The sequence below is a fragment of the Silene latifolia genome, chromosome Y (assembly GCF_048544455.1).
Source record: "Silene latifolia isolate original U9 population chromosome Y, ASM4854445v1, whole genome shotgun sequence".
Taxonomy (NCBI): Eukaryota; Viridiplantae; Streptophyta; class Magnoliopsida; order Caryophyllales; family Caryophyllaceae; genus Silene; species Silene latifolia.
Window position 1 is genome coordinate 7911377 of NC_133538.1, and position 22203 is coordinate 7933579.

The 22203-nt window shown below is 40.7% G+C and overlaps 1 protein-coding gene across 1 annotated transcript; it reads right to left on the minus strand.

Moving 5' to 3' along the window:
• Nucleotides 1-326: 326 nt before the first annotated feature.
• Nucleotides 327-1226, minus strand: LOC141627549 (uncharacterized). Its single transcript, XM_074440787.1, has one exon. It carries the CDS (start codon nucleotides 1224-1226, stop codon nucleotides 327-329), a length of 900 nt encoding a protein of 299 aa, XP_074296888.1.
• Nucleotides 1227-22203: the final 20977 nt, after the last annotated feature.

Genomic DNA, 22203 nt, shown 5'->3' on the forward strand with positions numbered 1-22203 from the left:
ATTGTTCTCTCTAAATGTTATTCTGGAAGCAGAGTCGTTTGATGGATATGCCAGCTAGCATGATTATCTATTGGATATGCAAAAATACTGGTCCTGGATTGGATGTTGCCCCCAGGGTTATGAGAGCGTATGCCCCCATATTCTGGTCCGCAACCGGGGATCTGTCTGGTTTCGGATGGTTTCAGGTGCTTGACTTTCAAGGACTCTTCAAGCTTGGACGATCAGGTCCCCTCCTGGTGCAGGTAGCAGAGACTTACTGACATAGTATACTGTAGGATGAGCTTCTTCCTGCTGTCGTACCACTACTGCACTGACTTCCACCTCAATTACTGGTAGATATTGGAACAATGGTTCTCCCGACTCTGGTTTGCCACAAGAGCCTTTCTAGATGTATGGTCAGCACCATAGGTAGCCCTCCTGGGCCCTGAGTCTTCTTCCAGCCTCATAACCGTAATTGCTTTCATTTGTACTTCCTCGAAGGTAGTGCATGGATACTTGGTTAGGTCTTTATATAAGTCTGAGTCCTGGTGGAGCCCTTGGCGGAAGGCTTCTATAGCTGTGGCTATGTCGCACCGTGGAATTGCCATCTTCTCCCTGTTGAACCTATTCAGAAAATCTCGGGTAGACTCCTCGGATCCTTGTACTATCCGATACATGTCGCTGGTTTGTTTTTTTGGTTTGCGGCTACTAGCGAACTGCTGGTGGAAGGTGTTGACTAAGTCGGCGAAGCAGGCTATGCTCTTGTTGGGTAGGCTGACAAACCACTGCAAGGCTGCTCCAGACAACGTGGACCCGAACTCTTTGCACATACAAGCTTCCTTCAGAGAACCTGTTGCGTTTATCACCATCATCTTCTGCTTGTAATGGTTGATGTGATCGAGAGGATCCGTGGTCCCGTCATAGAGTGTCATGGTTGGTGGTACGCATCCTTTGGGGACACCAACGAGGGCTATGTCATCCACAAAAGGGGAGTCTGCGTAGCTATTGCGTGCTGCCTTCTCCAGGGGTCGTGCTACGCCTGAAATCATGTACATCAGGTCCCTTAACTCTTGGTACTGCTGCTCCAGTAAGCTACCTGTTCCTGCAAGAGGGTTAGAGGGAGGCGGAAAAGAGCCAACAACTTTACCTCCGAACCAGGTTCCTCCTGGTTGGCATTCTGGTGCCTGCTGAGAGGAGGTTCCTCCAAGACAGGTTCCTCCAGAGAAATGACAGCATGCTGGATTCATCACATTAGTGCTGGATCCTGGATTCCATCATGTCGCCTGCTGGATGGGTGTTCCTGCAAGAGATTGCAAGTTAGTCCCTGGCAAGCTATTAGATAAAGTACTACCTGGAGTCTGCTGCAGGCTAGGTGGCCGATCAAAATACAAGAACTCTAATCCGCTAGACTCGATGGCTCCTCTGGATGGTATTCCTTCGAGATCCAATCTGGTGACCAGTTCTGACGAAATCTGCCGGAAAAATCCTCCACTGGTGGCTGAAACTGGGGCCTCAGAAGGTGGAGGTAGTGGAGCCGATCTTTGCTTAGCTTTGTGCCACCATTGCGATCTGGTTCCTGAGATCCTGATTGTCCTTCCTCAAGCTTTCAATGGCCCGGTGCAGGGTATCCATTCCTTCTAGCACCACTCGCATTGGATCTGATGGCAAGGCTCCTGATTTCTTGGGAATTCCTCCTGATGCTGCCTCCTGGATATGGGTCCTAGTAAGGACTTCACTCCTGTTGGGGCCGCTTTCTCTGCTAGATTCCGTCACACTTGGTGCTGCTGATGCTTTAGGTACCTGCGGTGGCTTGAAAGGTGGTGGCATGGCTTTGGGAGACACGCTGACGGGGACCATCTGGCTGGGTACTGGTGACGTAGTGACTGGTCTCGTGGATGCTGGAAGAGGCCTTCCACCAGAAGGTTGAGGAGGTGCTCCCTGGGTGCTGGACGGATTCGAACTCGCTCCAGACATGGAAATGAATAAAATTGCGCTTGCGAAATTAGGTTATAGAGAATTATCACTATACCCCACGGTGGGCGCCAAATTGTTTTGGTAAAAATTTACCGGTTAGTGGTTTAGATTGGTGAGTCAAAGTGATCGTCTATAACTACGAACGATTCAAGGAACCACGGTGTAAACTAAATTAAAAGACAACAAAAGAAAGATCGACGCAAGGAGTTTTTGGTGACGCGGAAAACCCGGTGTGGGAACAACCGTGGGGGGAGTCGGAATCCTGCAAATAATAGCACTATAATCGGAATATTTTAGCAAGTAAGGAAGCTACAATTGTGTTTGATGAGAATGATATAGAAGAAAAAAGATGTCGTTGCTTAGTGATTGTGTGTTGCCTTGGAATGAGATGTCTCTGACTGAGTCTTGCTCCTTCTTTTATAGCTGTTATTTTAGGGTTGGCTCCTGCAGGCTCCTCCGCGTTCGTTTCCAAGATTCAGGGACAGTTACCTGATTTTTAGGAGTCAAATAAGCTGACCATTAACTCCTTTGACTATTCCTCTTTCCTCTTAAATCCCCCATTAAATGCTCAACTAATGCCTCATTCAATACTAGCCAGTCTTTGCCAAATCCTCCATTAAACCCATATTATACTCTCCAATCCCTATTTTTATGCTAGCCGTTATTGACTAATTCCCCAACTTTATCCTCCTTTTAATGCTAATCTTTATTCCTCTCATATAGCTGCTTCCTCTAGGGTTTCACTTCCTCAGGCTCTTCCGGAATTAGGCTCCTCCAGAATCAGGATCCTCCGGAATGAGGCTCTTCCAGAATCAGGCTCCTCCAGAGTCAGGATCCTCCGGAATGAGGCTATTCCAGAATCAAGCTCTTCCAGAACCAGGCTCCTCGACTTCTATGTCCAGTCGCCCAAAAATCGGAAGTACGTGAGTTGACCCTTAAACCATCATATGACTCAGATTCGTCCACGACATTGATCCTCCCAAGCCTCGATTGTCCACTCGTTGTTTGCCACGTGTACCGATATGAAAACGTGAATTTGGCCCATAACAGACATTATGAGATTGTTGCTGTCCCATGGCGCGTCTCTTACTATGCAGAACAGTTATGTCATGGTAAGTGATTCTTGCTATGCTGGTCTTTCAGTTAATGTTCTGTTACCCTCTTCATACCATCTATATTTCCCCCATTCGACTTTAGTGGTCGAACAATGTTGTCTTTGACCAATATTTTCTCATTTAGTCAAAACTTTTTAAGATTCTAAATATAACAGTGATTGCCAAATTTTACATTCTAAGATACTTTTTGAGAATTTGATGATCAGAGTTAACTTTTCTTGTTTTTGGTTGATTCTTTGTAGTTCATTTACAACATAAATACGGAAACATAATAGGAATTCATTAGTATCGATGCGGTCTAGTTGAGGTCGGAAATTAAGGCAACATATTTTACTAATCCAGCTTTCTATTTTCCGTCATGAAATGTAACTGAATGCTAAATGATGGTGATCTAACTGAATGAAGAACCATTACATTTGGCTACATGTTTCCATGTTGGCATAGAACACTCTCCGTGACATAGATGCTGCTGCTAAATGTTAAATGATGGTGATATTTTTTGTTTCCGCATCTGGTTTTCTACTCCGAAGCATGATCAGGCCCAAGAAGATGCTATGCTAAAGCATTAATTATTTTTAATTTGTGTTGTAATGCGACATTTGGTAATTCGTGTGAACATTTTATGTAAGCAGATTGAAATTTATGTGGAATGTTGTCGATTAAAGAGTGTGTTGGTTATATTGAATGTAAGATTGACTAGAATTTTTGAAAAGGCTGATGCGAGTCATATAGGGCAGCAGTGTTTTTCATTAATTTTTTTTTAAGTCAACTTTTCTGACGGAAATTCCGTCTGTTGAGTTTTCTGACGGAAATACTGTTGACTTTTCTGACGGAATTTCCGTAAGAAATGTTGACTTTTTGTTGACTTTATGTCAGACATGTGGGACGTCGTCTGACAGATTATCCGTCGGAAATTCTAATTCCTGACGGAAAATCCGTCAGAATTGTTTTTTTCGTGAGGAATCGTAGTAACGCCCATTCCTGATGGAAAATTCGTTAGGATACCGCATTTCTGACGGATAATAGCCGTTATTGACGGAAATAATCTGTCAGTTTTCCGTGGTTTTTTTTTGTAGTGATCTATACCATCTCTCGACAACTGCCTACGCAATCGCAAAGTCTCGAGTACCTCTGTTACTCGGCCGAGTGCCTGGTCTGTTACGAGTTATTTTCGCGGTTTGATTAAAATGATTAGAGAAGTATAAATAACGTGTTAATTAGTTTCTAAACATTTTTCACAAAACCTAAAATACGTTCCTGACTTCTCTAATCATTTTCATCATTTCCAAGATTAAGGTTGATCGATTGGGAGTACCTTATTTTCCGTGTCTATCGCAATAATAAGTATCTAATGTCCATAATCATTCATTTTTTTTATTGAGAGTTTATGCAAACCCTAGATTGGGTTAGTTTGGGGATTAAGGGTGATTAGTGATGGTTTATGATGTGATATTGATTGATTACCTATCGATTATGAGAGAAGAGGAGGAATTCGAGGTAGGTCATTTCGATACTTTTTAAGGTTGTCATGGACTGTACCTGACTTGTTGAACGCGAGAGACGCCGAGGAATTCGAGGCAGAACACTTCGATACTTTCTTGACCAGTCCATCGTATGAAGATTTGAAGCTACTCTTATCAATCCGTTACGCAGTGCGAGATTTATTCGAAGGTCTTTGCAAGGCTCTCTATGTCCATGTGGAAGAAGGAGTGCGATGACCCATTTGAAGCAAAGCTTGGAGGATTTGGATAACAAAAAGAGCATGAACGATGTTCCTTGAAGCTTGCTTAATCGAGAATCATGGATAACTGAAGGATCACTGTCAACTACTCATGGTCTACACTTGTTCGAAAGAAGGTAAGGCACTTGGAGATTTAGAAGATACGATGGAATTTCTTTCCTTTAGGCAAAATCCATCATTGAGAAAGACCGTCCTTGTCCTTGTCTTTAAAGAATGATTGATTTGGATTTTGTTTAGCCGTGCACAGTTTAAACTCTGCGGGCCAGGAGCGATTTTGAGGGGTTCGAAATTTTGGTGTGGCTACACTTGAACAAAGTGTTTGTTCAAAGTGCCTATGTACTCGCAAAGTCTCGAGTACCTCTGTTACTCGGCTGAGTGCCTGGTCTGTTACTAGTTATTTTCGCGGTTTTGATTAAAATGATTAGAGAAGTATAAATAACATGTTAATCAGTTTCTGAACATTTTTCACAAAACCTAAACTACGTTTCTGACTTTTCTAATCATCTTCATCATTTCTAAGATTAAGGTTGATCGATTTGGAGTATTTGCACTTTATTTTTCGTGTCTATCGCAGTAGTAAGTATCTAATGTCCTTAATGATTCATGTTTGTTATTGAGAGTTTAAGCAAACCCTAGATTGGCTTAGTTTGAGGACTAAGGGTGATTAGTGATGGTTTATGATGTGATATTGATTGATTACCATGATTTAGGTGAGGACTTCGTAGAAGATCAATTCTAGCCGTGCTGTTGTGCTCGTTTCGAATTTGCTAGTCGGGTAGGGTTTCCATACTCAGTTTTTCCATATGATTGATTATAAGTTGTTGTGGCATTGTGTGATTATCATTGGTGTGGAATTATTGTGATATTAGTGATATTGTTAGTATTGATTGTAGAGCCATTGTCGGGAGATGGTTTTTACCCCCATGTTCGCTCCTTGCGGCTCCCGTCACAAGAGGGATATGCATATTAATGATATGGGTTCACTCGTTGCGATAAGCGGGGCTTTAGGTGGCATGGCTGCGGTCTACCACTGGCGGCGTGGGTTACCTATTGCGATGGGTAATCTGGCTGGGCTACTCACTGCAGTGTTTAGTCGTATCTGGCCTGCGGTTCGGATACTAGTGCTTGGAGTTTGATGGTCTGTGTTTGCTACAACATTGGTTGGATTGGTATTATTTGTTGATTAGCTAATAATTGATTGTACAGTTGACTGACCCCTTCTATGTTTTCAAAACTGTGGTGATCCATTTGGGAATGGTGAGAAGTAGATTGAGCAGGTGTGATATGTTGAGTTAGCTGCGGGCAAGGATGGGACACCGACGATTCATTTAACTAGCTTGCGCTGTCATGTTAACATTAGATAATCACGTTATTTTGGAGTTGTGTTTCATATTGGATTTTGGGTATTTTGGCTTTGTAATTGACTAAACATTTATGTACTTTAAATTAAACGTTCTTTTATGGTCTATTTGATATACTTTACCTTGGGCAACCGAGTTGGTACTTGGTAGCACTTCCATTTTCTAAGGTAGGCCTTGGTAAGGCATTTTGGTAGATGGGGGTGTTACAGGACGAGCCTCAAACGTGGAGTCGAGTAGCATAGTCTCATGCTAGATGAGATAGTGTCTGTAGAAAGATTGTAGTATTCATAACCTGTACTCTTTAATTAATTTCTCACTTATTCACCATGTAATTCATTAAATACTTTATTTATATAAGCGTTTCTAAGTTGTAATTCTGATTTCACTGCCTCGGGAAACCGAGATGCTAATATCTCCCGATTACCTTGGCCGTGTAAGAAGGGGGTGTTACAAAGTGGTAACAGAGCGACGATTTTGGAACCTAAACCAATGAACCAAAATGAACCTATGAGTATCTAATAAAATGAACACGGTATGAGTATGATAGATGGTCGGTTTTGGATGAGTAGGCGCCCTTATATCGAAACTAGTTCCTATTGTCCTAACCGGTAAACCACGACTGTAGTCACATGTATGGGTAAACGTTATGTGAAATGTTGTGTGTTCACATGTATGTTGAAGCTCGTTGATAGGTTTTTTGCATGATATAATCGTTCATGTGGTGTATGATAATATGTGGGAGTTGGATGAATCAATTGACGTGTATAACGTGTTTTGAGGATGGTTGTTGTGTATGGGCGTGTGAGAGACCTTAGTCCCGTTCATTGGCATTTCGATATCGTGTATGTGCTTGAGACTTGCTAGTATTTTCATTAGAGTATAATCTAGTAGTGGTTGCTAGTGAAATAGTCCCTCTAGTGTAGAGTTTGTGTATCAAAGGCGGTAAGTGTGATGCCGCATAAACTAACTCGGGATGAGTCACCGTGAGCCAGTGGACTCGCGAACATTCTCTCTTCTTGAAGGGACGATACCTTTCAATCGTAGTTAGAAATTTTGAGCCATAGGGAAACACTCAAACGAGTACGAGTTTACACTAGGCCGAGTACTGGACACTCGACCGAGTGGACCAAATTCCAGAAATCTTGAAAATTTCTAGAAACTGGGCACTCGACCGAGTGAACTCGGGCACTTGACCGAGTGCAGGTGCACTTGACCGAGTGGACTCGGAACTCAATTGAGTGCGTTTTCTGGGTTGAAATTTTCGATTCCTTGTTTTATTTACTCTACCCTTATTTCCTTCATCCTTCATCCTTCTTCATTCTTCATTCATTCAAACACCATAATCACTCTAAAAATCCCACAAAAACTCCATTATTATCTAATGTTGAAGAGATTCAAGCTTTCTACACCATTTGTCATCATTAATCTTTGCTAATTTAACCATGTAAGTGATTTTCTCTTTCCTCTTATTTTTCCCCAATTTGATTTTGTTTAGATCTACATTAATTCCTTCAAGATTTATTAATTATTTACATGCAGCTTTTGTTTAATTCAAGGTAGTAGTCAACTTGCTATATCATTATTGTTGTCAAATATCAAATTTTAATGTGGAATTTTACCCCAAATTGATGATGTAATACCCGGCATTTGTGGGACCCATACTTTGACCTAGGGACGCGTGAGGGAACCCACATGTACTCGGAAGTAAAGGATGATCCTCCTACGAGACCAAGTAAGACCTAAACTAAACCTAGTAGACTTCCAGTGGACCGAGTAGAACCCCAAGTGGACCAAGTGAGTCGGCACTCGGTCGAGTAAGGGTACACTCGACCGAGTGAGTGACACTCGGTCGAGTGAACCGGTCACTCGGTCGAGTGGAGCTGAGTTGTACCCGAAAAAGGAAATTTGAGATTTCATTCTATCCTATTCATTCTTCTCCTTCTTCCTTCTTACACTAAAACCCTCTTCCTTCTCTCTAAAATGCTCCCAAATGCCCTTCCCTTGGCCTTCAAGTTTGGATTAATGGTGGAACACCTCTCCTATGTCCCGATCTACCTTTTTAAGTAGAAATATCACCTTTTCCTCTTTATCTTATGAGTAAATTTGAGTTAGGGTTTACTAAGAGAGGATTAATTAGTATTTAGCTACGTAAAATGAGTAATTAGTAACTAATAATGAGGGATTTTATGTTGTAAATTAGTATAGAGTGAATTGTGATAGTTATTTCATGATTTATGTAGGATGAGACGGTTTTATGAGATGGATACTTGGTGATTTCGATTAGCTTGAGGATTATGCTAAAAGGTAGGTTATCCTACTGGTTTCAATACTTTGTATGCATATTTGGGTGTCTTTCCTCACTAGTGCATTTATGAGTCGGTTAGTATGTATGTGGGGTTGAATTCATGGATTTGGTCATATGTTAAGTGTTGTTATTCCATTTGTCATGTATGGTGGTGATTGTGTTGTGTTGGAGGTCTTTGGTGGTGGTACTTGATTATTGAGGAGACGCAAGACGATTGGGAAACCATCTTGCGCTCGGGTCGCCCCTTGGAGTTTCCCACTTCAAGAGGATATGCACATTAATGACTTGAATTATGTAGGGACACGTGTGGTTGAGGCACGACGTCTGGCAGGGGATCCGGTTGGCTTCCGGACCCGGTACGTCTGGGCGTGTCCCGGTACCTTGGTGTGAGATGTTATGTCATGGGCGTGTCCCTGGCACCGGTGGTTGTGGGTACGTCTGGACGTGTCCCGGTACCAGTATGGTGATTGTGTAGTCGAGTCTCATTCACATGCTTACGTCGTGTCTACACTTATCGAGTCGTATTACATGTTTGTGTATTTAAACTGACGTTTGTTGTGTCCGTGTAAATGTCACCTATTTCCGGGGTGGCCTTTGTCGATCCATATGATATTTCCGATCATATGGGGAGCAGTTGTTTACATGTTAGCTTTGGTAGCATGCGGGCGACGGGACAAGCCGTGATGAAATTCGAATCAAGCATAGTTGATTAGATTAGTTTAGTAGTCGTGAGTTGTATTATTCATTTAGTTTATTCACTTATGCATATGTAATCCACTAAATACTTATTTATATTAATTGTTTCTGAATTGCGACTCCGATTTCACTACCTCGGGAAATCGAGAAGGTAACATCCTCCAATTACCTTGGCCGGGTAAGAATGGGGTGTCACAAAGTGGTATCAGAGCCAGGTTTTGGAACCTAAAAAAATGAACCAAAATGAACCTAGGTGTGTATAATAAAATGAACCCAATACGAGCACAATAGAAGATCGATTTTGGATGAGTGGGCGCCCTCATGTCAAAACTAGTGCCTATTGTCTCGGTTGGTAACTACGTGGGTGGTTACAAGTAAGGGTGAATGATATAAACAATGTTGTGTAATAGCATGGATGATATGGTTGTGATTAAACTCTTGCATGCTATGAATTTCACGTGTGTAAGGAAGTTGAATTCTTAGATTACTGTGAATAGCGTATTTTGGAAATGATTAACATGTGTGGGTGTATGGTTAATAGTTTCAATCTTTGCATCGCATGAGTAGTGATGGATGCTAGTGGAGTAGCCACTAGTGTTACGGTAGTGCACCATAGATGGTGAGTAGAACAACGTATGAACTAACTCGGGACGGGTCACCAACAGACGGTGGACTCCCAAACTTTGTATTGTCGTGCAGGAAATCCACCGATAAAATTCTATTAAAAATTCAAACCCAGCGGGATCACTTGACCGAGTGCGAGTACCAACTCGGCCGAGTAAGCAAGCACTCGACCGAGTGGACCCTTTACTCGACCGAGTGGACCCAGTTCCAGTACATTCTGCCAAAAACCGTCACTCGACCGAGTGGGTCATCCACTCGACCGAGTGGAATCGTACTCGATCGAGTACACTCGGCACTCGGTCGAGTGGGTTCACACGGGTTGGACCGCTCGGCTAAGAGGTCTTATTTCCCCAAATTCTTCATTCTTATCTTCATATCTCCATATCTTCATCTTTTTCTTCACCAAAAATTCCCAAAAAAAAAAATAAAAAAAAAAATAAACCTCAATTGTTGCCCTAGTTTGCTTGGAATTCATCCTATTACTTCACTTTTCTCATCTAATCCCACTAATTAGTCAAGGTAAGCATATTCATCTTCTTCCATCTTTTTCCCCAATTTGAGTTTTCTTAGATCTACTCTTAAATCCTTTGAGTTTTGTTAATTAGTTGTCCATTTTGCTTAATTCATGATACTAACAAGCTTTTTACACCATTATTGTTAATAAAAATCAAATTTTTGTGATAAAAATCAAATTTTTGCGATGGAATCTTGTCCACCATTGTTGAACTCGAAAATGGTGTTCTTGGGTCAATAATGGGATTTGTTGATGGTTGTTGTGTCTAATTGGACAACAAAGTCTTAACCTTTGTTGTCATGAGTGGATCTTGTTTCATATGTATAAATTTCGTCATAAAACTTCGTCTTAAATTTTTGAATTTTAGACAAGCCCTGCCCAATTTTCGATTTTTCATGAGTAAAAATTTTGTTTAATTGCCTTATGAGACCATTATCTTGGTTGATAGTGTGGTATGTGGTCCTAAAATGAAACCAATTTTGTCATAAAATTTGGGTGAAATTTTTCTATGAACAATGTCTTTTCATGTCTTAAAGATAATTTTTCTATGTTGTGAGGTTGAGAATTTCTTGGCTATTACTATTCCATAAGAGGGATTAAAGGAAGTTTTGTCTCAATTTCTTGAAAAATCCGACACTAGCCATGTCAAAATTTTAATTCCTTGTTTACCGCTTGAGTCACTTTCTCATGATGTCTCCAAAACTCCAAACCATGATGCTTGAAGTAGCCTTACACTTAAAATTTGTTCGACTCAAAGATTTTAAAACGACAAGGAAGCATTTCACTTACCTGGACATCTTTTAAAATTTTGCCCGACTAATTCTCATTTTATCGAGCTTAACAAATTGAATTGGCTACATCAACATGTAACCTCTTAAGTAAGACATTAAAGTGTGGATAATAAATGGTTAATATGATAAGAAAATAGTGTAGTCTGTCACGGTTGAGTCGACATTGATCAAGTTGAAGGATGAATAATAATAACACACGTTATGAAAGTCGTGTTTTAAAACCGTATTACATCACAAGAGTCTTTAATTTTTTTTTTGGGAAAAGAATTGGTAACATGTGGAATTTTTGGAAAATTGGTTAAAATTTGCAAAGAAACTATCTTGGAGATCCCTTTCATTTGATATTCATCAATTTGAGAAGTTGAGAAAATCTTCATCCACATCAAACATTTGCTCCCAATTCTTACCTTCCCTATTCCATACCTTGTATGTGATTCTGTTGTAGCATGGCAAGGGACACTAGAACCGGTCGTGGAAAGAATGCTCGCTAACCCCAACAAGAGGCACCGCCCGCTATCACCCTCCCAGACTACCCGTCTATAGCTTTTGGGAGTGAGGAGCACCAGGATAAGTTTAAGGTCCTAGCCACTAGAAGGATGGCTCCGACCAAGTGCACGTCGGTAAGTACCTTGGAAACCCTAGGGATAGAGAAAGAGGTGCATAACATCTTCACGGTTCTCAGATTGGAGGGCTTGTACAACTTGGAGGAGATAAGTTACCACAACCTCACCCTTGAGTTTTTGAGCTCCTTCACCTATGACAAGGAGACCCATAATGTGAGTTTTAGGCTCAAGAATACTCCTTTCAACCTAGGTAGTGATGCTTTTGCCGACCATCTAGGGGTGGATAAGTGAGTGGTGGGTCACCATGATAAGGTTGAGAAAGACATGAAAGCTTCAAAGTATTATTATCTTTACACAAGCAAGGAAAAGGTTAGTGTGAGTAATATGAAGACTAGTGACATCGAGCACCCCATCCTAAAGATCTTCTTGCGCTCCTTGACCAAAATCCTCTATAGGAGGAAGGACCCGAGCAAGCTCAACTCCACGGAGGTGTTGATCTTGAGCTCCTACCTTAACCCCCGCTATGAGAGCCACTTCCACTTCAATGCCGTGTCTTTGGTGTGTCTTGCCCTTGCGAGGGTGTCCTAGTTGGACTAATTCTCCTTAGATTGTGGGGCCTTGGTAACTCGGTTAGCCAAGAACTTGTTAGCTTACGAACCGGGGGCGATGGATGCACCCATGTCCAAGAAAGTGGTTTATTTCGATCTCGATTGGTTGAGAGCTAAGTCTTGGGTGGTAGATGGAGAGGAGGAGGACACCTATTCTTGGAGGGTCGATGATGAGTGGTATATGAAGCTCCCCGAAGGTGAGGACCTACCCCCGACTTCCCCTTTAGAGAGAGCGGGATCACCTCCCCCCGAGGCCCAAACGTATACCATCCCTAGTAAAATTACCTTTGACCTAGAGGATGCTACCGAGCAGCGGGAGGCGCCTCTGTTACCTCCCTCACCTCGTGCTCACGTCGAGCATGCTCCCACATCTTTTCCCACTCCATGCCTAAAACTATGATGCCCCCACCTGCCGAGAACTTTAGCGAAATCCCACCCACCTTTGACTCCAACTATCCCATGTCGTACCTCATCCACCGAGTGAACACCAACCTTGTGTTGAGGGACATGCACGAGGCAACCTATAATCAAGGAGTACGACCCGCCCACCAACCTAGATTTTGGTCCGGGCCCGGAGACACCTCCGGAGTCTTCAAGGCCTATGGTATCCAACCATCGGATTGGAAGATCAAATTTCCTTTCGGCGTGGGACACTTGCGTGACCCATACATGGGTGATGCCGGGATCTATCCTAGCAATGTCTACCAAGGGAGTAGAAGTGAGGCGGGAACATCCGCGGCGGCGGAGGCCATGGACCTTGATGAGGTATGGGAGGAGGCGGCTCGTAGGACACCGGGGGATGAGGAGGAGAACGAAGAAGAGGAAGAGGACAAGGAGGAGGAGCAAGATCAAGGAGAAAACAAGACGGGGAAGAGTCGTTCCGGGTGGGCAAGATTGGCGTCAAGCATTGGCAAGAAGAGGAAGCCCTCCGCGTAGAGGCGGTTTTATGATTCGTACTCTTTAGGACTTTTGTTATTGTTTAGAACTTTGAACACTTTAATTCTTGTGTTGTAAGCCAGCCATAAGGCCAATACTAGTGGACCTTGTATGATTGAATGGTGTGGTAAACACCGTTTGGACTCCATTGCATGTATGCTCGACCTTAGGGGAACTTGGAGGCCATTAGTGGCCGAAAATTTGGACTATCGAGTAACACTCGGCTGAGTACCCTTCTTAATCGACCGAGTAGTGGTCCACTTGACCGAGTGACGGATCCACTCGATCGAGTAGGCCAAATGACAGACCTGAAAAACTCCTGTAAATACCCCCACTCGACCGAGTGGCGTAACCACTCGACCGAGTGACTTTGACGGCTCCACTCGATCGAGTAGGCCAAATGACAGACCTGAAAACCTCCTATAAATACCCCCACTCGACCGAGTGGCGTAACCACTCAACCGAGTGACTTTGACTCGGCCGAGTAACTGCTATTCTACCGAGTACAATGGTATTTGACCTTTCTAGGAATTTTAGACCACCTACGAAGCATTTGACCTTGATTTTGGACTATGCCGACCTACTAAGAGTCGATTGACCATAGAAAACCCACACAATAGACCTTTATGAATTGTTTACTCTTGATCTTATCAATTGTTTGGGTGGTATAAGAAAATAGTCAAACTACAAATGATTATATGATGGCATAAAGTGCATGAAAATCTGTATGCATTCCGTAATAGTAGTGGAAAAGTAAATAATAGTAGTAGGTATACACCACGTGACGAGTTTGTAACACTAATACGTGTTGTGGCGGTTTAATATGATATGTGGAAGATACGTTGAATATTAAGAGTGGTTGAGCCTAGTCATAAAGAGTACTCATATACATGTATATATACATATAGTAATCATACACATAAAAACCCCATCAATAGATACCGACCTTGACCGCGCATAACATATAGATATAGTAAAATAAGCCGAGAGCCTATGGAGAACACAACATGTGACAATAATGGTAGGTTACCGGTAGAGTATCATGTGAGACTTATAGCGAACTTCGGGACAAGTTCCCTTTTAGGGGGGAGTGAATGTAATAACTCGGAAAATTTAGAAAAGAAAGAACATGATACGTGGCAAAGTAGTGAGAATGTTCAAGACCTAGGATAGATAAGATATAATTGTGTAAAAATAAGAGTGATGATGGCAAGTGAACACACGAGAACCGAGAAAGAGGCTCGAGGGTAGACCGAGGAATATTTGGGAAAGAGAGTGAGTGGCGAACTTCGGGGACGAAGTTCAATTTAAGGAGGTAAGATTGTGATACTCGGCATTTGTGGGACCCGTACTTAGACCTAGGACGCGTGAGGGAAGCCACATGTACTCGGAAGTAAAGGATGATCCTCCTACAAGACCAAGACCTAAACTAAACCTAGTAGACTTCCAGTGGACCGAGTAGAACCCCAAGTGGACCAAGTGAGTCGGCACTCGGTCGAGTGAGGGTACACTCGATCAAGTGAGTGCCACTTGGTCGAGTGAACCGGTCACTCGGCCGAGTCGAACTGACCTTTATCCGAGAAAGGAAATTCGGGATTTTCTTCTATCCCAACCCTACCCCATTCATTCTTCTCCTTCTTCCTTATTACACTAAAACCCTCTCCCTTCTCTCTAAAATGCTCCCAAATTCCATTCCCTTGGCCTTTATGCTTGGATTAATGATGGAACACCTCTCCTATGTCCCGATCTAAGGTAAGTAGAAATCTCACCTTTTTCTCTTTATCTTATGAGTAAATTCGAGCTAGGGTTTACTAATAGAGGATTAATTAGTATTTAGCTACGTAAAATGAGTAATTAGTAACTAATAATGAGTGATTTTATGTTGTAAATTAGAATAGAGTGAATTGTGACAGCTATTACATGATTTATGTAGGATGAGACGGTTTTAAGAGATGGATACTTGGTGATTTTGATTAGCTTGAGTATTATGCTAAAAGGTAGGTTATCCTACTCGGTTTCAATACTATGTATGCATATTTGGGTGTCTTTCCTCACTAGTGCATTTATGAGTCGGTTCGTATGTATGTGGGATTGAATTCATGGATTTGGTCATATGTTAAGTGTTGTTCTTCCATTTGTCATGTATGGTGGTGATTGTGTTGTGTTGGAGGTCTTTGGTGGTGGTACTTGATTATTAAGGAGACGGAAGACGCTTGGGAAACCATCTTGCGCTCGGGTCGCCCCTTGGAGTTTCCCACTCCAAGGGGATGTGCACATTAATGGCTTGAGTCATGGAGGGATTCGTGTGGTTGAGGCACGACGTCTGGTAGGGGATCCGGTTGGCTTCCGGACCCGGTACGTCTGGGCGTGTCCATGTACCTTTGTGTGAGATGTGGTGTCGTGGGCGTGTCCCTGTCACCGGTGGTTGTGGGTACGTCTGGGCGTGTCCCGGTACCAGTATGGTGATTTTGTAGTCGAGTCTCATTCACATGCTTATGTCGTGTCTACACTTATCGAGTCGTGTGTTTGTTTATTGAAACTGACATTTGTTGTGTCCATGTAAATGTCACCTATTTCCAGGGTGGCATGTGTCGATCCATATGATATTTCCAATCATATGGGGAGCAGTTATTTACAGGTTAGCTTTGGTAGCATGCGGGCGACGGGACGAGCCGTGATGACATTCGAATCAAGCATAGTTGATTAGATTAGTTTAGTAGTCATGAGTTGTTTTATTCATTTCATTTATTCACTTATGCATATGTAATCCAGTAAATACTTATTTATATTAATTGTTTCTGAATTACGACTCCGATTTCACTACCTCGGAAAACCGAGAAGGTAACATCCTCCAATTACCTTGGTCGGGTAAGAAGGGGGTGTTACAGATGAATTTCGAAAATTAGGGTTCTTGAGGTAATAATTGGATTTTTGTGTTTGTTTTTTGGTTTAATTGACCAACAAATGGCTTAACCTGTGTTGTTAAGTGATAAATCTTGTCTTACATGTGAAATTTTGTCTTAAAAGGTTGTCTTGAATTTTCGAAAAATAGGGTGTTCATGCCCAAATTTTGATTTTTCATGTGTAAAACTTGGTTTAGTTTTCCTATAAGATTACCATCCTTGTTAGTAATGTAATACCTGTCTTAAAACAAAAATGTCGTCTTAAAACTCGGCCTAAATTTTCGAAAACCACTTAGTATACATGACCAAATTTTGATTTTCACTTAGAACATAATTTGAGTACTCCCTAATACTTCAACCATTGTTGATAGTCTCATGAATGATCTCACAATTGAAAATGTGTCTTAAAATTTTCTGCAAGGTTTCGACAAATGAGTAGTATACCTATCCGGAAATTTATTTTCATGCTTAACCTTGATTTAGTTGTCTCTTGGGAATCAAGTTTGCTACAAATGTAAAGTGTTGAGTTAAATTGGAGAATTTTGTCTTAGAATAGCACAAATGTTCGACACCCATGAGGATTTCACCAAAAATTGGATTCTATTCTCCCTTCTTACTTTCTTGTATCAAGGGATTTGATGGTTACTAAAACAAGTTGTATAATGCTTTGAATTGAGTTAAAATGATGTTGTTACTTCACAAATGTTTCGTTTTTCCGGAAAATTTGCATTGCGAACAAATTTTGGTTTGATTAAAATACAAAGGAAACCATATCAAATTTTCTTTTAAGATTATTGTTAATCAATTAGAAGTGTTGGGGAAATTTCCATTCATTTCTAAGCTTGTCTTGATTCTCATTTTCCTATTCGAAATCTTCTTGTATGAAACGGTTTTGTAGCATGTCCAGACCGGCAAGGAACGCTTACAACGGCCGTAGGAGGCAAGTCCGCGGGAACCGGAAACACCACTCGCCATCGTATCTCCGGGATTTCCGGTTATTAAGTTTGAAAACGAATCTCAAAGGAACACTTTCCTTGTGTTAGGGGAGAGGCATATGGCCGCGAGTAAGTGTGTGTCGGCCGAGGCATCGAGAGCATTAGGTATTGAGGAGGAAGTGTCAGATATCTTCAATCTCCGTGGATTGAAGGGCCTATAAAACCTGGAGGAGGTAAGCTGCCGGAACCTTACCCTTGAGTTTTTGAGCTAGTTTTTCTACCACAAAGAGGACCATTTGAAAAGTTTTAGGCTTAAGAACACCCATTTTCACCTATCTAAGGATTGATTTGCGGATTTTTTGGAGATAAGTCGGATGCTCGAACATGAACATGATAAGAAAGAGAAGGATATGAAGGCTACTAGGTACATTGCTCTATATAAAGGTAACCAACATACACCGGTGAATGCCATGAAGATCAATGATGTGGAGCATCTCGTCTTGAGGATCTTTTTGCGTCTTTTATCCCTTCTTCTTTTTGGCAGGAATGATGTGAGCAAGCTCAATTCGACGGACGTGTTGCTCTTGAGTGCCTACCTTAATCCCTATCGTGAGAAACTCATCGTGTTTAACCCCGTGGCTATAGTGGGTCACGCATGATTATGCTTTTTATTTGTAAGCCTCGCAAGAGTAACGAGTGACCGTTGTAGAATGAGAGGGTAGAACCCAAAGGACGAGATTATGGCTCTTAAATCGTTTGTTTGTTTTCTAATTTAGTTCTAGCAAACGCTTAGGATGGATGATAAACTAAGGGATACGACTACAACTAAGAGCAAGTAAATGAAATAAGTGGTTACTAAAGCGATTAAGATGACAATTAAGGAGACTAGGGTGATCGGGTTCACTTGTGTAGACAAGGGAGCGAGTAATGGCATAGATTAACAAATAATTAAGGCAAATTCAAAGGCACATCCCAACCTCTCGGTGTGAGACTAACCCAAGGTTAAGCATAATTAAGCTCTTGCTCTAATTACCTAAAATCCACTAATCGTCATGTATTATCTAGTTACAAGTTAAGCTCTCACCCAACAAGTAGTCATAAGATAGTGAAAAGGACTCAAATTCTCATTCAAGCAATTCCACAAACACCTTGTATGCATGACAATTAAAAGAGAAATTACTCATGGATTACTTGTTTGTTCAAGCAAATAGTTTACTTATATTAACTACACAAGATTCCCCTCTACCCTAGTAATACACTACTCAAACATGGTAACAATATTGGAAGCAAAAGGTGAACAATTCAAGATGAAAATAGCAAGAAGAAACATAATATGGAAGGAAGTAAATTAAACAACAATAAAAATGTAAATAAATGAAAGGAAGTGAAATTAAGAGAAGAAATATACCAACATTAATTAAAGGTGAAAACTTGGATTGAAATACTGAAGATAATCTCTTCTTGTCTTCAAATTACAACCCAAAGAGTAAATGTAAACTATTGAAAATGGTAGATCTTGACTAAACTAGAGAGTAATTAAACTAATATTGAAGAAAGATTACAACTTGGATTAAAGGAAAATTAAGAGAGAAAAAGAAGATTAACTAAGGTTTGTGTAAAAATAAGAGGCTAAAATAAAATTGAGATAATCTAATTATTAATCTACTAATAATGCTAATAATAATAATAATTGGTGAAAATGGGATAAGTTCTAGTTATAAGACTAATTCTCCAAAAAAAACAGATTATTCATAAAACAAAAGGGGAGGGGGTATTTATACAAACAAGACAGCAATCAAGGGGAGGAAAACGCAGGGGTCGTGGTGCCAGACGGGTGGACGGCCGCCGCCTTGGATACCGGCACCGAGTAACCTGATGTAATGGGAAGGTAGTGAGGGCAATGGTGTGGGAGTCAGTTGGCAGGGAGCCGGTTCACCGGCAGGGGAAGCAGCACGTGTTCATTTGTTGTCAAGAAGAAGAAGATGTGGTGTTGCGTGCCGGGTGGCCGGCCGACGGTGCTCTGGCCGGCACCGAGCACATCAGAGAAGAGTGTGGGGATTCTGCCGGCAACACGACAGGGACAATAGGGTGTTGTGTGCGAGAGTTCGGGAAAGTAGATAGTGGTGGTGCCGCTGTGGTGGTTGCCGGCGGGGCTGTGGGGGGAGGGGTGCTGGGGTGTTGACGGTGGCTGTGAAGGTGGTGTAGAAATTGTGGAACGATGGTGTTGGTGATGAAAACAAGCCTTGGTTAGATTTGTCAACCTTTGACTTGCTACATTTATTTAATGCTAGATTTAGTATTGACCCTTCTCGTTCCTCGATCCTCCTTGTTATTCCGCCTCACCTACACATTATATTAATAAATAATAGTAGTACTAATATTATATAAGAATTAGATTAATTATTAATCTAACTAAGACGACTCATTATTATAAATTAGTAATTAAAATGAGCTATTTAATCATTTAAGCACGCAAAATCGAGTCGGAATAAGGTAATAGGACGGGGCTGGATCGTCCTAAATTAGGACGATATCAAATATCCCCACACTTAAACCTTACTTGTCCTCGAGTAAGCTCCTTTAAACTAAACCGAGAACCTTAATATAAGAGGACTAACTAAACTAATAATATCTGATGAAAGGCATTTAGCGGGCCTACTCCGTCCCTTCAACTCACAACAAAACACAATGAGGCATGTGCTCCCTTGCAAGGCAAGTGGGGGCTTGCGAAAAATTAGAGACATCATAACATAAAGCACATAACAAACAATAGGATGCATCAACAAAAGGAATAACCACTTTCCTCATCTAAGTGGCGGAATCAACTAAAGAGGAACAAATTAAAGGGCATATATTCCATCTGTAACACCCCTGATTTTTGGCTAAATTAAGATCAATTTTTAAATATAAAACTGGTCAAAATACAGGGATATTATAATCAATATACAAAATTTTTATTACAAAATATCTCTTAAAATAAAATATACAAAATGAACTAAGACTTTTACAAAGTCTTTAAATAAAATCTTGTCTTGAAATAAAATCCTTTTGAACTGCAGCGGAAGTAACCTGAAATAAAACCAGAAGACATAATGGACCTATCCCCATGACGAGTAGCCCAGAAGGGAGAAAACACGTCCATCAGGGAACTGAGTAACCGATAATACGTCAATATAAGCAGCTTAATTTTGGTCATGGCGTAGAAACACAGCACCAGTAAAAATAAAAATAAACACAACGTATAATAAAAACACTCCTCAAGACTAATAGTACCTCAAACCAACTCCATTTTATTCCCATAATATACTAGTCCCAATAATTAACTAAGTCTCATCTCATTACTCCGTCACACTCATTACTCTGTCTTATAATATTATACTCCAAAGTGAACCAGGTAATATATTCTCAGCGTCGAACCTAAGACCAATGACAAGGGGTGAGTGATCTGGTGGGTGGACCGCAAAACAATATTTCCATTTCAATATCGATTTCAAACTAAAATAACGTAACACAATAACCATAGTCACACTGGACCGTAAACATAACTCGGCACATAGGCCCCATAACTCAATACTAGTAACCAATTTCTAGCTCAATTTCAATATCGATATTGTCAAAGGTCCAACAATAGACCGTGCTCAAAAGTTAGAGTAAGACTCTAAGCTACTCACCCATGAGTCAAGGTCAAAGAGAATAACAATTAGGATGCAATACAAATTCAACCAGATACCAATTCGTGATACGACTATAATTAAGTCGGACAATCTAATCAACCAAACATTACCACTATTACTGGAACCATACAATTTATAAAATACCAATGTCACAGAAAGTATAACCATCATCATCATTTGTACTCAAGATGACCAATGCTTATAATCGCACAATTTCTAATAATTACTTCGTACTCACTGAACTTGCAACCATCCATCATTACACCTTTCAATATACTAATAATAATTCATTAGAAATGGTAACAAACTCACAATGCTACACTCATAGCACTCTATGACTCATCCCATCTCACATATACCACCAATTTACCAAAATAAATAATACTCCTTCCGTCTCGGTCATTTGTTGTTCTTTGATTTTGGCACAAAGACCAAGGAATGAGAAAATGATCAATTACTAAATGACACATGGACCAAATTGAGTGTGAATAATCAAATTGTTCATTAAGTTCATTCTTAAAATAGAAAGGACAACAATTGACTGAGACACCCCAAAATGGAAAAGGACAACAAATGACCGGGACAGAGGGAGTATTATATATAACAATCCACACAATTTATCACCCAATTGATTTAGCACATAAATTACACCACGTCAACAACAATTAACATAAAATTCATATAACCCCAAACAATAATAAGAGTAATAGGATCGGTAGAATCGTGTTACCTTTAATCGCAAAACCAAATTAAAATTCCTCAAAACACTTTAAAATCCAACGAATAATCAATTGAGTCGATGATCGTATCGGCGGAAGCACAAGGTTCAACAAGAACAATCATGAGAAAGGGAACTAAAGGACAAACGTTAGATGCTATTGGTTTCAATGAAGAGGAATTGGTGATTAATGATGATGAACAAAGTGATGATTGTATTTGGGAGGCAAAAACGTACTGAGGGCCAAGTTTAGAAAATAAGGATTTAATAAAGAGATTGATTTACAATAAAAATTGTATTACGGCCTGTTTGGGAATGGGCATTCCATTATTAAATATATATTTGGTCCAAATACCTTGTTTGGGAGTCTAAAAAATTTTAGAATTCTGATTTGGGCCAAATCCCTCAAAATTTGTTTAGAATCCAATTGGGCATAAATTAAATACGATCAAAATAGGTGTCATTTACAAATCAATCTCCCTGTGACTTCATATCCTCCCACCTCGGCTCTCTATCTCCTCTCACGACTCTCTATCTCATCCGCTTCTCTTCACCATCGAAGCTTCTGGAAATCAAATCGAGCTTCCATTGATAGGGTTTTTGCACAGTTCATCAACGATTTCGATCTTTACTGCTTTTCTAGTAAGTTGAATTTTCTTTTAAACTATTAATTATTTCAATTTTATTTCTAGGGTTGATTTAATCAATAATATGATCGATTAATTATTGTTGTCCTTGAATATGCGTCCTAGTTTGATCTATTTTA

Excerpts from the sequence above, each read along its gene's own strand:
- LOC141627549 (XM_074440787.1), bottom strand. The coding sequence starts at position 1,226 with ATGAATCCAGCATGCTGTCATTTCTCTGGAGGAACCTGTCTTGGAGGA.